This window comes from Quercus robur, chromosome 11 (assembly GCF_932294415.1).
Source record: "Quercus robur chromosome 11, dhQueRobu3.1, whole genome shotgun sequence".
NCBI lineage: Eukaryota > Viridiplantae > Streptophyta > Magnoliopsida > Fagales > Fagaceae > Quercus > Quercus robur.
In genome coordinates this window covers 20086219-20105381 of record NC_065544.1, presented here as the reverse complement: position 1 = coordinate 20105381, position 19163 = coordinate 20086219, and the positions used below count along the sequence as shown (strand labels likewise).

At 36.6% G+C, this 19163-nt stretch overlaps 1 protein-coding gene across 1 annotated transcript; it reads right to left on the bottom strand.

Moving 5' to 3' along the window:
- Window positions 1-8226: 8226 nt before the first annotated feature.
- Window positions 8227-8559, bottom strand: LOC126704819 (probable calcium-binding protein CML27). Its single transcript, XM_050403818.1, has one exon. It carries the CDS (start codon window positions 8557-8559, stop codon window positions 8227-8229), a length of 333 nt encoding a protein of 110 aa, XP_050259775.1.
- Window positions 8560-19163: the final 10604 nt, after the last annotated feature.

Here is a 19163-nt window from a genome sequence, read left to right as displayed (position 1 = left end):
AGTTAAACAATCTCTTTGACAATGATAGGTAGGAGTAGGGACCTCACGCTTTTAGTTGCAGTAAACAACTCTTTGGTTGTGTTTAGACAAACTTTTATGATGATGTTTTTATACTTAGCTTGTGTTTGAAAAGCTCTTGATCTCTAGTTGTGTTGGAACAACCATGAGTGACAATTCTGATTGTGTTTGAACAACTTAGTATTTTAGCTGTATTTGAACAGTTTTCTATTGAGTCATGTTTGGATAACGACCTTAGTTGTGTTTAAACAACTGAATATCTTTTAGCTGTGTTTGAACAACTTTTTGTTGAGTCATGTTAGAATGACAATATTATTGTGTGTTTGAACAACTTAGTATTTTTTAGCTGTGTTTGAATAGCTTTTTATTGAGTCATATTTGAATGATGATATTAGTTGTGTTTGAACAGCTTTTTATTGAGTCATATTCGAATGACGATATTAGTTGTGTTTGAACAATTTAATATTTTTTAGCTCTGTTTGAACAGCTTTTTATTGAGTCATGTTTGAATGACGATATTTGTTATGTTTAAACAACTTGAGTCATGTTTGAATGACGATATTAGCTGTGTTTGAACAACTTAATATTTTTTAGCTGTGTTTGAACAGCTTTTTATTGAGTCATGTTTGAATGACGATATTAGTTGTGCTTGAACAATTTAGTATTTTTTAGCTATGTTTGAACAGTTTTTTATTGAGTTACATTTGAATGATGATATTAGTTGTGTTTGAACAACTTGAGTCATGTTTGAATGACGATATCAGTTGTGTTTGTACAACTTAGTATTTTTTTGTTGTGTTTAAACAGCTTTTTATTGAGTTATGTTTGAATGACGATATTAGTTGTGTTTAAACAATTTAGTATTTTTTAGCTGTGTTTGAATAGCTTTTTATTGAGTCATATTTGAATGATGATATTAGTTGTGTTTGAACAGCTTTTTATTGAGTCATGTTCGAATGACGATATTAGTTGTGTTTGAACAATTTAATATTTTTTAGCTCTGTTTGAACAGCTTTTTATTGAGTCATGTTTGAATGACGATATTTGTTATGTTTAAACAACTTGAGTCATGTTTGAATGACGATATTAGCTGTGTTTGAACAACTTAATATTTTTTAGCTGTGTTTGAACAGCTTTTTATTGAGTCATGTTTGAATGACGATATTAGTTGTGCTTGAACAATTTAGTATTTTTTAGCTATGTTTGAACAGTTTTTTATTGAGTTACATTTGAATGATGATATTAGTTGTGTTTGAACAACTTGAGTCATGTTTGAATGACGATATCAGTTGTGTTTGTACAACTTAGTATTTTTTTGTTGTGTTTAAACAGCTTTTTATTGAGTTATGTTTGAATGACGATATTAGTTGTGTTTAAACAATTTAGTATTTTTTAGCTGTGTTTGAACAGCTTTTTATTGAGTCATGTTTGAATGAAGATATTAGTTGTGTTTGAACAACTTAAGTCATGTTTGAATGACAATATTAGTTGTATTTGAAAATTTTAGTATATTTTAGCTGTGTTTGAATAGGTTTTTATTGAGTCATGTTTGAATGACGATATTAGTTGTGTTTGAACAACTTAGTATTTTTTTTTTTAGCTGTGTTTGAACAACTTTTTATTAAGTCATGTTTGAATGACGATTTTGCGCTGTACTTATGACTTAGAGCCGTGGTATTGGAGCATCTTTAGGTTAACCATTTTTTGTCTATCCGTGCTCGAATGACGATCACATTGGTTGTACTCTAATTTAGTTGACTTTGATGACTGTGTGTGAATAGCTTTTGATTTAGAATTTTAATGACGGAGGTCCTTGAGAAGTATCCCAAGGATGGCTCCTAAGTGTTACACATATTTTCATTGACAAATAAATCATGAATAATCATTGATAAATACGCATGGATCATGCTTTCATGTATTATTGATCTATGAATGACAAAAGTAATAACTGTCATACATACTGATATGAAGATTAGGCAACTTGAAATGTAAAGCATTCCTTACTGGTAGTATTTCTTCAAGTGTTCTATGTTCCATGGTCGAGGCAGTTCCTGGCCATCTAGAGATTTCAGGTAGTAGGAGCCTTCCCTGGAATGACGGATTACTTCGTAGGGGCCTTTCCAAGTTGTCCCAATTTTCCTTGGGATGGGACCTTTATTGCCTGTGATACTTTTTTAAGGATGAGGTCTCCCGTGTTAAACCTTCTTAACTTAACCTTTCTGTTATAGTATCTAGCCATTGCTACCTTGTGTTTGGCCATTCACTTCATAGCTTCTTCTCTAACTTCATCAATTAGGTCCATATTGCTGTTAAGCTCCTGCTGGTTCTTCTGGTCTCCATAAGTTTTGACTTGGAAGCTTGTTAGTCCTACTTCTACTAGTATGATGGCCTTAGTGCCAAATATCAGTCCGAATGGTGTTTCTCCTGTTGGAACCCTTGTGGTTGTTCTATATGCCTAGAGGACATTTTGTAGTTCTTCAGACCATGCCCCCTTTGCCCCCTTAAGCCTAGTTTTGCTAATTTTGAGCAAGTTTCTGTTTGTCACTTCTGTCTAGCCATTGGCTTTAGCGTGTCTTGGAGAAGAGTAGTGATTCTTAACTCCTAGGTCTTGGCAAAATTTTCAAAACTTGGGATTGTCAAATTGCTTTCCATTGTCTGATATTATGACATGTGGGACTTCAAACCTACAGATGATGTTTTTCCACACAAAACTTGTGACTTTAGCCTTTATTATCGTCGTCACTGGTTCTGCTTCTACCTATTTTGTAAAGTAATCAATTGCGACGATCAGAAATCTGAGTTGCTTTTTCCCTAGAAGGAATGGACCCATAATGTCAATTCCCCATTGGGTGAAGGGTCATGGTGAGGATATTGGTGTCATCGTCTCTCCTGGTCTCGTCTGGAAATTTGCGAAGCGTTGACACTTATCGCATGCTCTGACGATGTCGTATGTGTCTTTCTGTAGTGTTGGCCAGTAATATCCTGCTCTGAGTGCATTTCCTTCTAAGGATCTTGCCTCAACATGATTTCCACAGATTCCCTTATGTATCTCGCGGAGCACATAATCTGCTTCTTCTAAGCTAGTACATCTTAGATATGGGAGTGAATATCCTTATCTGTATAGCATGTCGTCAATAAGGACGAAGCGAGCTGCTCTGATCTGCATCTTCCTTGCTTTCGTCTTATCTTTAGGGAGCCATCCTTCTTTCAAATAACGGACGATTGGAGTCATCCACTTGTTTTGCTCTTTTATCTTTAGAACTTGCTCACCTTTTGTACTTTTCTGCCCCCTTATCTTTATACATAGTTCAGAGGTTGCATTGTAGTCGTCCGATGAGGCCAATCTTGCTAGGAAGTCAGCTTCTGCATTTTTCGGCTCTTGGGATTTGCACGAAGTTTAGGCTGTCGAAGTGTCGAAGTTTAGGCTCTTGGGCTTTTAAGGATCTCTCTTCACTTGTCCTATTATTAGCTGAGAATCAGCTTGGATGATAAGGCTTTTTGCTCCTAGAGCTTTTGCTAGATTTAGCCCTGTTAGCAATGCTTCATACTTTGCCTCGTTATTCGTTGTTCGAAATTGCAATCTAACTGCATACTTCAATGTTTCTTTTTCTAGGGAGATGAACACTACTCTTGCTCCTCCCACTTTCTTCGTGGCAGACCCATCTGTTTGGACCGTCCATGTTTCCATATGAGGTTCTTCTTCCTTATAGGGTAAGTGAATTCTGTAATGAAGTTTGCTAGCACTTGAGCTTTGATTGCTACTCGAGGCCGATATTCAATGTCAAATTAGCCCAACTCAATCACCCACTGAATGAGTCGTCCTACTGCATCTATCTTGTTCATTGTCTTTCTTATGAGCTGGTCTGTCATGACGATGATAGGGTGTGCTTGGAAATAAAGACGGAGCTTTCTGGAAGCGACCAATAATGCGAAAGCTATCTTCTCCATACTTGGAGAACTTGCCTCTGCTCCTTGGAATGCTTGGCTGGTATAATAAACTGGCTTCTAGACGTTCCTTTCTTCTTTGATCAGTGCTGAACTTATTGCAGTGTTGGATACTGCTAAGTAGAGGAACAACTTCTCTCTCGTCACCGAAGGGCTTAATAGAGGTGGCTTCATCAAGTATCCTTTAACTTGGCAAGGGCTACCTCGCATTCATCATTCCAATGAAAGGCTTTTTTCAATACCTTGAAGAATGGCATGCACTTGTCTGTTGCCCTAAAGACGAATTTGTTTAGACCTGCAACTTTTCCTGTCAAGCTCTGCACCTCATTCACTGTTTTTGATGATTTGACATCGATTATCGCTTTTACTTTGTCTGAATTTGCCTCTATTCCTCGTTGGGATACCAGGAATTCCAAGAATTTTCCTGAAACAACAACAAAAACACACTTTGCAGGGTTTAATTTCATATTGTACTTACGTAGTGTGCTGAAGGTTTCTTTAAGATCATCTAAGTGGTTGGCTTCGTCCTTGCTTTTCACCAGCATATCGTCTATGTACACCTCCACATTCCTTCCAATCTAATGAAAGAACATGCGCTTCACCAATCTTTGGTAGGTGGCTCCTGCGTTCTTCAGTCCAAAGGGCATAACTTTGTAGTAGTACAACCCTTGGCTGGTAACAAATGAGGTCTTCTCTTGATCGTCTTCGTTCATAAGAATCTAGTTGTATCCAGAAAATGCGTCCATGAAACTTAAAAGCTTGTGTCCAATGGTTGAGTCTACCAGTTGATCAATCCTTGACAAGAGGGAGCTATCTTTTGGGCAGGCTTTATTCAAGTCTGTGAAATTGATGCACATTCTCCACTTGCTATTACTCTTTTTTACCATGATCACATTTGCTAGCCAATCTAGATAGAAGACCTCCCTGATGAAATCGGCTTCTAATAGTTTCTCTACTTCTTCAATTACAGCTTTATTACACTCTGATGCAAATATTCTCTGCTTCTACTATACAGGCTTGCATTTTGGGTTGACGTTGAGACGATGATGTATGATCTTCCTATCAATCCCAGGCATATCATCGTGTTTCTAGGCGAAAACATCTTGGTTTGCCCTTAAGAAGGAGATCATCTTCTTTTTCTCTAAAGTTGGGAGTGTTGTTTCGATCTTCAATACTTTCGTCGAATCTCCTAGGATGATCTCAACTTCTTGGGTGTTTCTGATGGTTTTGGAATGGGTTCTGGTTCATTGATTATCTATGTGTGGTTCTCCCTAGATTCTAGGGCAGCTTGGTAGCACTCCCTTGCCAAAACTTGATCTCCTCTAATTTCTCCTACCCCATGGGCTGTTAGAAACTTCACCTTCAAGTAATATGTTGATGTTGCTACTCTTAGTCTGTTGAGTGCAGGTCTTCCCAAGATGATATTGTATGTTGAAGGGCAATCGACTATGAGGAAATCAATTTCCTTAGTGACCTGTGCTAAATAAGTTCCTGCAATTATAGTTAGAGTGATGATGCCCCTAGGGACGATTCTATCCCTTATGAAGCTTACCAAAGGCAAGGTGAAAGGCTTGATCCTTTTCTTATCCATCTTCATCTACTGATACACAGGCAAATAGATAATATCTGCTGAACTTCCGTTGTCAATGAGTACCCGATGGATGTTGAACTCTTCTACCCTAAGCATGATTACTAGTAGGTTATCATGAGGTTGCCTAATGTTGCGACTGTCTCTTTCTAAGAAGACAATATCGGGCTCATCATTCTTTAGCATCTTCATTGGAAGGAGTTGTGAATGGACACTGTTTATTTCTTTCCCATAGGCTTTTTTCAGAGACTTCAGTTTTTCACCTGCTGTTAGTCCTCCCGATATTGTCTTTATCTCTCCTACAGGATGTTTGCTATCTCTTGCTCTCTGAGTTCTATCCTGGTCATCCTTCCGTTGATATCTATGGGGCTCCGTCTTTCTAACGTACTTCTATAACTTCCCTTGTCGGATTAAAGTCTCCACCTGGTCTTTCAAATGCCTACACTCATCGGTGCGATGCCAATGATCATGGTGGAACCCACAGTACTTGCTCTTGTCTTTTCTTTCTACTGGAGTGCTAATTGGCTTTGCCCATTGTAGGGAGGGATTGTCTCTTATCTGCATAAGGACCTGCTCAATTGGCATTATTAGAGGAGTGAAGTTAGTGAACTTAGGTTTCCTGTTTGGAAGTTCCTTCTTTTTCCCTGTGGTCTACCCAACATTTCGTGTCTCAATTTTCTTATTGCAATTGCTGTTGTTCCTTCGTCTCTCTTCCTTTTTCCTTTCATTTCTTTTGCGAGCACCACATCTTCTGCATTCATGTACTTCTGAGTTTTATGGAGCAACTCCACGACTGTTTTTGGTGGACTTTTAGTGATTGAGAAGAAGAAATCTCCTGGCAGCAATCCTGCTTGGAAGGTTGTTAAGATGACTTGATCTTTAGCTTCATCTACTTGCAGCAGCTCCTTATTGAATCGGGTGATGTACTGTTTTAGTGATTCTCCTTCTACTTGTTGAATGTTGAGAAAATAGCCAGTTGGCTTTTTGTGTCTTTGCCCCCCAATGAAATGACGAACAAAACCCTTGCTGAGTTGTTCAAAATTTGCAATAGTTCTTGGGGGTATCTTGCTGAACCATACCCTGGCTGCTCCTTTCAGTGTTGTTGGGAATGCCCTACACATCACCTCGTCTAGGGTCATCTGCAACAGCATCAGCATCTTGAATGATTCGATGTGATCCAAGGGATCCTTGGAACCGTTATACGACTCCAACTGTGGGAGACAGAATTTTGGTGGGAGGGGACGGTTCAATACTTCATTAGTGAATGGTGAGTCCATCATTTGAATCATCCCATCCAGATTCTCTTCGCCTTTGTCCTTCATAGCACTTTTTAGTTCGTCCATCTCCTTCCTCATGTTGTGAAGTTCATTCTCCACCCTGGTGGAATCTTCTCTTGAGGTCCTGTCTCTCTTGTTAGCTTAAGAGTTTGACTCTTCTTCATTTTGGTTTTCACCTGTTCGTTGACGTTTTGCGTTTTGGGATTCCATTGTCTTTTGCAGTTCTTCATTCTGGCGAGTCAGTTCTTCCACATTGGCCAAAAGGGCTTGGATTTGTTATTGTTGCACAACATCTAACTAAGATGTGGTCTCTGCTTCCATCTCGTACTCCGAGGAACTCTTTTGTCACTAGAAAAGATGGCTTGAACGATTAGCATTTCCCACAGACAGCGCCAAACTGATGATGTAAAAAATCAACAGTTGAGCTCCTCGTCATAGCAGATTGACAATGCTGTGAATGGGGTCGTCTCTGTAGATGGAAAACCTGCAAAATGAACTGGGTGGAAGAGTAACACGCCAGTGCATCAGCCAAACCGCCTCCGATACTTAAGTTAGTAGGGAGAAAGATTCTTGAGAAAAAAAGAATGGAGAGTGATTTCGTAGAGTATTTGTGTACCTTTAACTTTTGTTACCTTCTCTTTTATAGTTGTGTGCCTCATTAATGGGTAATGATGTGCTGCATTTATGCTTAATGGCTAGTGCGTTACAGAATCTTTGTTTGAAGTTCACAGCTCATTCTGTGACCGTTGCTCCGTCTGTTACGTTTCGTCATCAATGATCGTAATAAATGTGCAACGTCTTCTCTAAGTAAATGATGATCTTAGCGTAATGACAACCATAAATTTCTGACTCATAAATGCTCGTACACCACTTTAGTACCATCATATGCTGTCATTTATTGACATACATTAGTTTCATGCGATTACATGTTAATTTCATCATATTTTGTTATTATATTCTTTGTTTCCCTAGGTGTATGCCACCTTTGATAAAAAGCTTATGGCCTGTTTGAAAGTTTAAAAAAGGAGGGGGAGTAGAGTAAAGGGAGGGAGAATAATTCAATTACCTTGTTTGGAAGTTTTTTAAGGAAGGAGGGGGAGGGGTTTCAACTACCTCTAAACCCTCATTTTTAATTCCCCCAAATTGGAGAGATTTGAGGGAGAGTAGAGTAGATAAATTATTGATCAAATGAATTCCCCAATTTACCCTTTCTAAATTAACAAAATTACAAACCGATTATATAAATAATTTTTGATTATTTAAAAAGAAATTCTTCAATATTTGATAGGATATTTTCCCCGAGAAAGTAACATTTTACCTAGAAACAAGTAGTAATTAACGAAGTCATTGTTAATAGTACAGAAAAACAACCACAACCGCATCATTCTCATTTGACAATTAAGAGGAAAATGGATCAGAAAAGAGAAAATGAAAACCTAGAGCGGCGGATTGGGTCATCTTCTGGAACTCCTTGAAGTTGACATTTCCGTCGCCATCGAAATCGACGGATCGAATCATCCGGTGGCAATCTTCGATAGAGCATTTCAAGCCTAAGCGGTTGAGGATGAGGTGGAGCTCGGAGGCGGAGATGAGGCTGTTCTGGTCCTGATTGTAGAGCTTGAATGCGTTGCGGAGCTCGGAGGCTCTGCCATCTTTGGAGCTGTAGCGGCAGAAGGCAGCAAACTCGGTCAGGGAAATGAAGTTGTCGTGGTCGGAGTCGAGCTCGTCCATGACGCGGCGGAGCTCATCCTCATCCTTTTAATTTATATGTGAGAAATGCTCACATCGTTTTGTTTGGTTGCTAGGAAAGTGTGGGAAAAGAAACGAATTATAAAGGCCTCTGTTTGGTTAACGAGAAAGAAAATGATAAAGGAATTGACAGTTCGTTCGAAATTAGGTTTCTGTGAGTTGAATTATCAAAATTAGCTTGTTTCCTCTTCTTTTTTTTTTTTTTTTTTTTTTTGTGGGTGTTTTGAGAGAATTGGTAAATTAATTTGTAATATTTTGAAAATTTTAATGTGTTTTTCTGTTTTTTGATGAGAGGCAATTTCAGCATTTCCACCAAAACCCCATCACAGGTATATACAGTAAAGAAAATTTATTTTTATTTTATTATAATTTTTTTGAGGTAATAAAAATTATTTTATAATAGTTAATAGTAGTTTTATACTTTTATTAGTAGTATTTGATGGAATGAGAATGTTGATTAAATAATTATTTAATCTAACAAATTAATCATAGACCAATGTTGCAAGTCCATTTTCAAATAGGGGTAAATTTTTCTATTTAAACCATTTCCTCTTATTTCCATCCTAATTTTTAAAACATCCAAATAAGAGGAAGGGTTAATTACTCCATTCCCCCTTACTAATTTTAAAAATATCCAAATAAGGTGGTGGATAACCATTTCCCTCTACTTCCCTCTCCACTACTCTCGTCCCCTCTACTCCCCTCTACTCTCCCCCCTCTCTAACCTTCGAAACAGGCCATTAGGGTGTTTTTAATGTCTTATTTGAATTTGTAAAAGCTTTATTTTATCATTTTTCAATTCCTTTCGCGATTTTAATTAGTCAAATGTCATAAATATAAAAATACAAAATACATAGGATTTCTCTCAAATAGCATAGATTTTGTTTTGTTTATTTGGGGTAGAATAATTAGAATCAAAGAGGTTAGAAAATCACCAATTTAGAAACGAATTAGGTCTATGAAACAATGTAGCTAAAAAGATTATATTCCCATAAAAAAGCAAATAGTCAAATAGGATTTAAATTTTGAATATAAATGAGTTACTTAATAAGAAAAATCTTAAACTTAATAAATACACTTTTTGTAACACGTATTAAGCTATAAGATACTTAAATTGTAATATTGAATTGTGTATACAACTTTATTTTAACTATTGTACTTAGTTTCTCAAAGAAATATAGTGTACTTAGCATGAATGTGGTAGTAATTTTTGGATGGTAAAAAAAAGGATCCAAAGTCATCTTGGTTTGCATACGCATATTGTTTTGTAATCATGCATATAAGAAATAAATTATTACAATTTGCGTTATTCTCATACGTATAAGAAATTAAATCGACAAATATTTTAAGTACTTGATTTTTTGGTTATAATCTATCTTGTAAAGTACATCTCTTTCTTCCCATACAATAAAAGTAAAGAACAACAGGAATGATTGTACTAGGTCTTTTTCATTTTCATTTGGGACCAGGTAGGATTCTGTTCAACCAAATAAAATGGCCAAAAACTAGGGTCATGAAGGATCATACAATCCTATTGATACTTGAACGTGAATGATTGTTTTGGTCATGTGGGATTGTAGGATCGTACTGTATGTACGTAATGGTGTCCATATGCGAAATAACGGGTTAATCTACAAAACCTATGTAAATAATGGTGAATAATGCCAGTTGTAGGTGAAGGACTTCATCTGGCACAACTAGGATTGCTACAATTACAATAACAAAATTTTGATCATATTCCAACAAAGAACCAATTTGTTAAGTAGATGTGTGTGTGCGTAGAGCGTTACATGCATGGGTCATTTATTATATTGGTCAAATAAGGAAGCAAGACATTGTCCAATGATGAAATAGCATATTGTTCAATGGTAAGGCAATATATTATCCATTAAGAAGCTAGTATTATGTCCAATAAAAAAGCAACAAATCCTCAAATAGAGAAAACTATTCTTCTAATGGGTAAACAGCAAATGCCTACGTCTTTACCAATACAAAAAGATGATGAAGGAAAACAATTGGGTGAAAGACGGTTGAATTCTGCATCTTTAAAAACATAAGTCATTTTTGCTTTAATCATTTTCAAAATATAGTGGACTATTCAACTGGTTTCAACCTATGGTTTTCTCACTCTCCACACAAAGATAGATGGTTTCTATGTTAAAAATTTGTGTTAAGAGCTTATTCTTTGTAACTAACCATCAAATAAAAGCATGTTTAGTGATGATAAATTTGAACCACAATAACTTCCACCAATCAACCACTTTGTCTTTATTCTAATATTATCATATGTACCTGCACAAGAGAAAGAACTAGACTTGATAAGAGACCATCTTGCTCAATCCTTGTCCTTCAACCCCACAAGACTAAGTAATTTTATATAGTTACTAAATTCTCAAACCTTGCAAGCTTCCATACCCAATTTTTACTCCATAATACTAAATCCATCCTAGATTCAAAGCTACTTGCTGCATCGTAAATAACCAACAAGATGCCATTTGTCATGCTATAGAAAAATAATTTTCTCATCTTTCACCTAAAACTATATGAACCTTCTTATCTCATTTCTAAGCTTTAAGATGGTCCTCCACTCCTCCAACCCCGTGTACAACTTTGAGTGATCTTTATAGTTAAAAGCAGCTATATTTTTCGTAATATAATTACAATTTTATGCATGGGTTCCCTCAAATGGACAAGATGTCTTAAAAATGAAAATATTGGAATTAGCAAAAAAAACAAAAAGTGGGAGATGAGTTACGAGCTAAAAACATATTATCAAGCTCCGAGAGATTTTTTTATTTTTTTATTTTTTTTTTTTTCGGTTGATAATTCAATAGTTGGGGGAGGGGGGGATTTGAACTATGGGCATCTCTAAAGAAAATACCAAGAAGTACTAATTGGACTACATGACTCTTGACCATGTATTTTCATGAACTTGTTTTTCCAATGGTTTAAAAATTAAACTGAATAAAAAGACACTTATATCATGCGTTTGGCCCTAGCTTTTTTTTTTTTTTTTTGCTTTTTAATTTTTAATTTTTTTTATTTCATTTTATTTTTGTGTGTGCAAATAATCTAATTTTTAGCTTTTTGTCATACATTTAAGTTACACAAAACTATATATTTTAATAAATACTATGCAAATAAGCTACCAAAAATAAGCTATTCCCAAACATACTAAAGTAGCAAATAATTTAATTTCAAATTCAACCTCACATATCTTACATTTCATCTAGACATGTTGATAGGCAAAAAAGATAAAAATACATAGAAACCACAAAATTTGGCTTTAAAAAAAAAAAAAAAAAAAAAAGTAGAGGGAGATGTAGATGTAGATAAGAAAGAGGTACTAGAGCATTTGCATTTGTGGTGCTAAAACAATCTCATTTAACACCTCAAGAAGCTACTTTATCTACTTTAACACATTATTCCACAACTCATCCTACATTTCATCTATTATTTTTCACACTACAACCAACACTATTAATTTATTTATTCACTCTCTCTCTCTCTCTCTCTCTCTCTTCATTTGAAGCAAACCAACAACCTCCAAAAACCCTGAAAACCCACCACTGAAGCAGCACCAAACCCACATAGTAACAACGTACCACTAACAACCAGTAAACCCACCATTATAGCCCCACCTTCCACAACTAAGCAACCTTAATCGTAACCCACCCAAACCCAACAAATCCACCCTCAAACTCAGCAACCCACCTCCAAAAACAACAACCCATAGTCTAGAACCCACAATCCACCATAAAAACCAACAACCCACAATCCTTCACCGAAACCAACAACCCACAATCAATGCTAATAAAAAAAATCCAAATCCAAACAACCCACAAAAACCTCAATACAAAAACCCAAAATTTTTCAATAAAACTCACAAACCACTGTGAACCCACCACCATGGTGTTGCCACAAAGATGATTGAGAGGTGGGATGTGCTGGTGGCAAGGTCAAAGAGAGAAAGGGACGAGGGAGAGAGTGGTAGGTTTGAGAGAGAGAGAATAAAAAACAATAAAAAAAGTAGAAGCTTGCTACAGTAAAGTAGCAATTCACTATGTCAAGTAGGGGCGGGGGAAAAAAAAGCCCAACATAAAGGACAGACCAAAACCAACCGAACTTTTTGGGTTTTAGGTGATTTTCTCTTGTATCGATTAGGTGGAGGTTTGAAAATTACAAAATTTTCAATTTTTGATTATGTGGCAATGTTATATTTTTTTTAATTGAATCGATATATATATTTATTTATTTATTTGTGTGTAACTCTAAAACACGTTAGAGTCAGTAACTTAGTGGTAAGCCACATTTTATGTCTTCTTCTCTTTTTATTCTCACATTTGTTTCTCATGTCCCAAACACCGAAACCCAACTGAACCGATTACAATCAGGCCGGTTTGGTGTTCCTTCCTTACAATTTGGCGTTGGTGCCAAATATGACAAAACTGACATTCTCAATTCAGTGAAAAAATTGCCTTTAACATTGACCAACTTGAACTGATTTCACCCCTAATATTAAGTTTGCAATTTTTTTAAGGTTTAGCACTCTAGATGTAGCATTTTTTTTTTGGTTATTTATTATACTAAATAGCATTTTTGGATTTTTTAACACTTCTAAGAGCATTGACATTAGGTGTGCCAATTGTTGAATTTTTAGAATTTGGCATGCCAAATTTCAAAAACCATATCTCGTCAGATGTACCAAAACCCTACTGTAGCATGTTGTAAAAAAAAAGTCATTTTTTTTATAAAAATTTTCTCTTCTCTCTTCTCTCTTCTCTCTTATCCCTTTTAGGCATCTATCCTCTCTCTCAGACATCTTTCCTCTCTATTGTCCCTCTCTCGTCATGGTTGTGGTTGTGGTTTTTTTTTTTTTTTTTTGAGGGGGGGGGGGGTGTTTAAGATCGGTTGTTGATTGTGGGTTGAGATTGGCGGTGGTGGGGTTGAGATCGACAACTATTGGTGGTTGAGTTTGTTTTTACGGTTGAGATTGGTGGTTATGGGTTTGTAATATGGGTCATGGGGTGAATCACACCGGTGAAGCCACCACTAGAGGTTGTTGGCCTCTCTCTCTTGACTCTCTTGGGTGGAATTTTTTTGATTGGTTTTGTAACTGGGTTTAGGAGTTTGAGAAATGAAAATTTTTTGCTTTGGGTTGAACGTGGGTGTTTGTGTTTTGGCTTTGGGATGAGTTTTGTGGTGGTTTTGGTGTCTCTGGTGGTGGATTCTGATGGTGGTGGATGATGGAAGTGGGATGTGGGGGTGATGCCGGTGATACTTGGGTTGGGTTTTGTTTTTGTTAATTTTTTAATACAATTAAGTTTTTTTAGATTATTTTATTATAGTGTAATGTTAAAATAGAAGATGTGAAGTGTTAAAATTAATAAAGTAATTTTTGGTGTGTTAAAATAGCATCCAACATATTACCTCTGATGCCAATGACTCTTACTAACTAGTTGCCCAATAGTTGCCCAATATTGGAGTTAAATAATGGGATTCTATTTCATTAAAAAAATAAAGAGTAAAAAAAGAATGGGATTCTATTTCTAACAAAAAAAAGACAAATTCACTTTTGTTTATTTAATTAGGAAGGACATAATTAAAAGCAAGTTCTTTTTTTTTTTCCATACCATTCAAGGAAGAAATATATTACAAAGGTGCATTACAAAGATTAGAACCAACTGGGAAGCGACAACAATAATTCAGTGGCACACGAGTTGCCACTTTAGCTACAGACCAAAGGTCCTTTTCAATCACACGAGGGATCCAAAAGACATCACATAAAAGGCCATTTTGCTTCAAAAAATAAAAGTCAGCTAGTCTAACACCATCTAGCCAATCAGTGGCACACTCCTTCCTAATGATCTGAGTAAGACCCTTGCTGTCAATGAGAAACAAAACACGTTGAAAGCCTTGATTCTTGGCAGCCAAACCAGCTTTTACTACAGCCTCCAACAGAGCTTCAGTGGATGATCTAGCATTACTACTTGCTACTCCAAAAAGCACCTTATCTCCCTGTAATGCCAGAGCTTCATATGCAATACCATATCTACATTGTCCCCTACTCCTAGCCCCTGCAATCTTGATGATTAAGTGCCAGTTCCCTGCTACAATCTGATTTCTTGTGCTGATGTTTCTGGCAAGTCTGCTTCTTGGGTTAAGGCAGTTTGAGAGGTGTCCCTGTACCTGCAAGAGAATGTATGAGCAATTAGAATAACCTCCATTGGATTTGGACTAATTCCTTGATGCACCACTTTATTGCGATAAGTCTGTATAGTCCAAAGAGTAATAAAAACATCCTGTAAATAACACATAGAAACCGGATCCCTCCAATCATGTCTTGAGCTGAGTTGTTTCAACCAATATTGGATAGAGCAATTAGTGAAATCAGAAGTGTGAATGGCAAGAGTAGAACCATGCCATACAGCTCTTGTGAAAGTGTTAGGACATATGTAACTCACTTGTTAGGAACATATGTCACTATTTTATGTAATTGGCTAATCCTTTGACAAAACACACTTTACTTGTAATTGGGTAGATCTAGGATGTGTTTAATACTTCAAGAAACAAGGTTTCAAGTTCAAGTGTTAAAACCATGCAAGTTTGTCCAAGATTCAAGTGAGAAAAGTGTTATTCATTAAAGCTTGACAGCTAGCTTAACAGTTAGCAATCTATTGAGCCTTGAAGAGCTGTTCTAGCCCGTGGCTTGACAACAGCTCGATAAATAGGTATCTGTTGAGGTTTATGAAGTTCAGTTTTTCAGGACTGTTTTTCATTCAATCCGTGATTGTATGTTTGGGCTTTCTTTTCTTACAACCCTAGACAAATAAAAGAATTATTTTAAGGGCGGTCAAAGGTGACATAAGTTGCATAAGTGTTGAGCAAAGTTTGTTCAAGCAAATTGTGACTGGAGACAGAATTTGCCCTAATTCATCTTTCTTGTGAAGAAGTTTCTGTATTTGTGCACCGTAAGGTTTTGTAACCAAGGAGCTTCTCGATCTTCATCGTGTGATGAACTGAAGAACTTTGCAACCAACAACCTTCTCTAGTTGGTGATTGAAGTCGCGTACTGGGATCTGCACAATTGGTTAGTCACGTACTGGGAGCCATGCATTACAAGGAGAGATTGTCACTATAGAACAAGTCCAATTGGGTATTGGGGTAAGGGTTCAGCTGTAGGTTGGTATAAGCTACTGGGATTCCTTTACTTGTAGCCGCTTGTTTTGATAATAGTGGATTCTCGGGAGTGGTGACCTTAAAATCATCCAGTGGGGTTTTTGCCGTGTAGGTTTTCCCTATTCGTAAACAAATTATCGTGTCAATTTAATTTCCGCTGCATACTTTAATTTATTGGTGATTTGTTTGTGATACCACTTACATTGCATGTTAATTTGATTAATTAACAAACTTGGCTAATTAATCAATTAATTTATCATAAAGGGGTCGATTCGTTTTTGGCCTATTAAGTGGTATCAGAGCAGGCACACTTTAATTAGGGTTAATATTTGTTGTGTGATCTATTGACCTCTGTTTGTCATGGATAGAGGATAGTCTCTCATTATATCTTCTTTATTTGATAGCACTAACTATGCATACTGAAAAGTACGCATGAAAGCTTTCTTGCAATCTCTAGATGAGAAAATGTGACAAGCTATGGAGATAGGTTGGACCAAGCCAAAGGAAGTGCCAATTGATTGGGATGATGCCAAGATCAAGGCGGCAAACTTCAACAGCAGGGCATTGAATGCTTTGTTCAGTGCAATCACTAATGAGGAATTCAAGAAGATATCCTCCACTGAAACTGCAAAGGAAGCATGGACCATCCTCCAGACAACCTATGAAGGAACTAAGGCTATCAAGGATTCGAAGCTTTAGAGGCTCACTACAAGCTTTGAAGAGATCAAGATGAAGGAGGATGAGTCATTTGACAAGTTCTATGCTAAGCTCAAGGACATAGTGAACTCAGCTTTCAATTTTGGGGAAACCATTCTTGAACCCAAGAACCCAAGATTGTGAGAAAGATGCTTAGATTTCTACCCGAGAGATTCCATTCCAAGATCACCATGATTGAGGAATCAAAGGACATCGATAAGATTCTTTTGATAGAGCTGGTTGGTAATCTATAGACCTATAAGTTAGGTTTAACAAGGATTGGCAAGTCGGGTAAGGGCAAGAGCAAGATTTTGAAGGCCAAGAGCAGTGATACTGATGAGTCTTCAGACGATGAAGATTCTAAGATGAAGTCCTATATTACAAGGCAATTCAAGAAGTTCATGAAGAATGACAATGGGAAGGGCTTCGACAAGAACCGTAAGCAATCTAGTTCCTCTTAGTTCAAAAGCCAAGACAAAGGGAAGAAGGATGCTAGAAATAACAGTCAGTACACTGTTCTCTTAGGACCAAAGTGCTTCGGGTGTCAAGGTTTCGATCATATGAATCAGGAGTGCCCCACATATCTCAAGACGATTGAGAAAAGCAAGGCACTTGCTACTACATTGAGTGACACCGAGCCTGAGGATGATTCTGACAATAAGGATGACAGAATCCTAAATGTCTTCACTACCACTGTTAATCCTACTGAAGGGATTGTTGAAGATGTGGATGAAGAAGAGGAATTAGTGGAGTCCAAGTTTAAGAAGATGGATAAACAAGATGACATCCACACAGCTTATGCAAAGTTATACAAGGTCTCAAAGAAGCATGAGAAGATGTATAGGTTGACCACTAAGAAGCTTAGTGACGTAGAGTTGGAACGAGAAGAGTTTTCCACAAAGTTTGATGAAGCCAATCAGACTATCGGAGCACTGAGGTTTGAGAATAATTTCTTGGCTGAGAAGACCAAGAAACTTGAGGTTGAACTGTTCCAAGTCAGAGCTTAGCTAGAAAGGACTTCAAGCGCTAAGCTCGATGAGATGCTCAGTCTTTAGAAATCTACTTATGATCGAACCGGTTCAGGGTATGATTTCTTTTCTCCTAGTATTGCTTCTACTAGTACTATTGTTTTTGTTCATCCTGCTAATAATATTGAAACTGAGAACAATGTTGTTAAAAATGACTTAGCTAGTGAAAACATAGACAAGGGTAAATCTATCTTAGGAGCACTCTCTAAGCAGGATAAAAAAGAAGTTAAAAACCCTAGGGCTAAGAAGGCTAACTCTCAAAAGCCTAAACAGAAGAAGTAGCATCTCTGTCATCATTGTGGAGCAGCCAGTCATACTCAACCTAATTGCTATAAGTGGTTAGCCACTCAACAGAGCAATGACATGATTGCATCGGGAAACCAGAATCAGTTTCCAACCTCTTTTGCTCCCCTTGGAGATCTTTTCAAAGCCCTCATGTTCCTTTCGAACTTGAAAGGTTTCGATTCTTTCCCCTCACCACCGGATCAAGGGTTCGCCAAATGGAAATGTTCTTCTAAGGTGTGGAAGGAAAATGGCTCTAAGTGATTATATCACTTTTTCTCTCTCCTCTTTTTGTTTTTTGTTTACATTACTTGTGCGTTTTGCTTTATTGTTTTGAGTCAGTCTAGTTTTATGCATTACTTTGTTTAATTTGTTTTTGTTTGCTTTCTTTTCAATTTTGGTTTATTTTGTTTTTCATATAAAATTTTTTTTGAAAAATTGAAAAATACAAAAACAATGTGTGTTATGTGTACATTGGTACTTGTGTACCTTGGATGACCATTGAAACAAAGTTTTCTAAACTTTGTATCGTTTGTAGATTAGATGAGTATCTCTATGCACAACTAAGCAAGTGAGCTTTGTGGCTCGTGTTTGTGATGAGTAAGGTTAAGTGATCTCTTGTACTTAACACTCGTATTACTCTTTTTAACGAGAAGGACTAGAAAATTAAAAGAGAAAGGCATAAATAACCATCTCACCACTGTTGCCCACCAATCATGAAATGACATTTATATGCTTCGGCATAGTAAAAGTGGAATGTCAAAATGTTTAACATAATTGGGTGTTTCTTTTCTCTCTCTTATATGCCCATGCATGATTTGCTCAAAAAGAAAAATATGCAAAGAAAATAAAAAGCAAAAAGAATAAAATGCTTTAAATATGATTGCAAATGTGTATTCTAGGAGATGTAGAAGTTATAGGATGTACCTCGAAGGTAATAGTCCCCATCAAACAGTTATGATTGTGTATGAGTTAAAGTGATTTTTTCATATCTCAAATCGTCATAACATGTAGACACTTATGCAATCTTGCAATGTTTTTCACACACAATACGCAATATTCTTTGCTACTCTTGATATATGTGTAGGTACAATGTGATTTGGCTATCACAAGGTATACATGTGTTAATGTATGCTCACTAAACTGTCTTGACTTGTTTTTGAAATATAAAATTGGTTAGACTTGTTTAATGTGTGTGTGTGTGTGTGTGTGTTTTGGGATCAAAATGCTTATCCTTTTTTCTGTGGAGAGATGATTTTGAGAGTTCAAAATGTTGTTTGGATCCTTGGTTGAGTTGCATGTTTGATTGCATTCATATCTGTGTTTTTCTCTTCTTGAAAAACTATTTTTTTAAAGCAATCTCGACACCTCCTCGACACCTCTCGATACCTGGCTTATCTA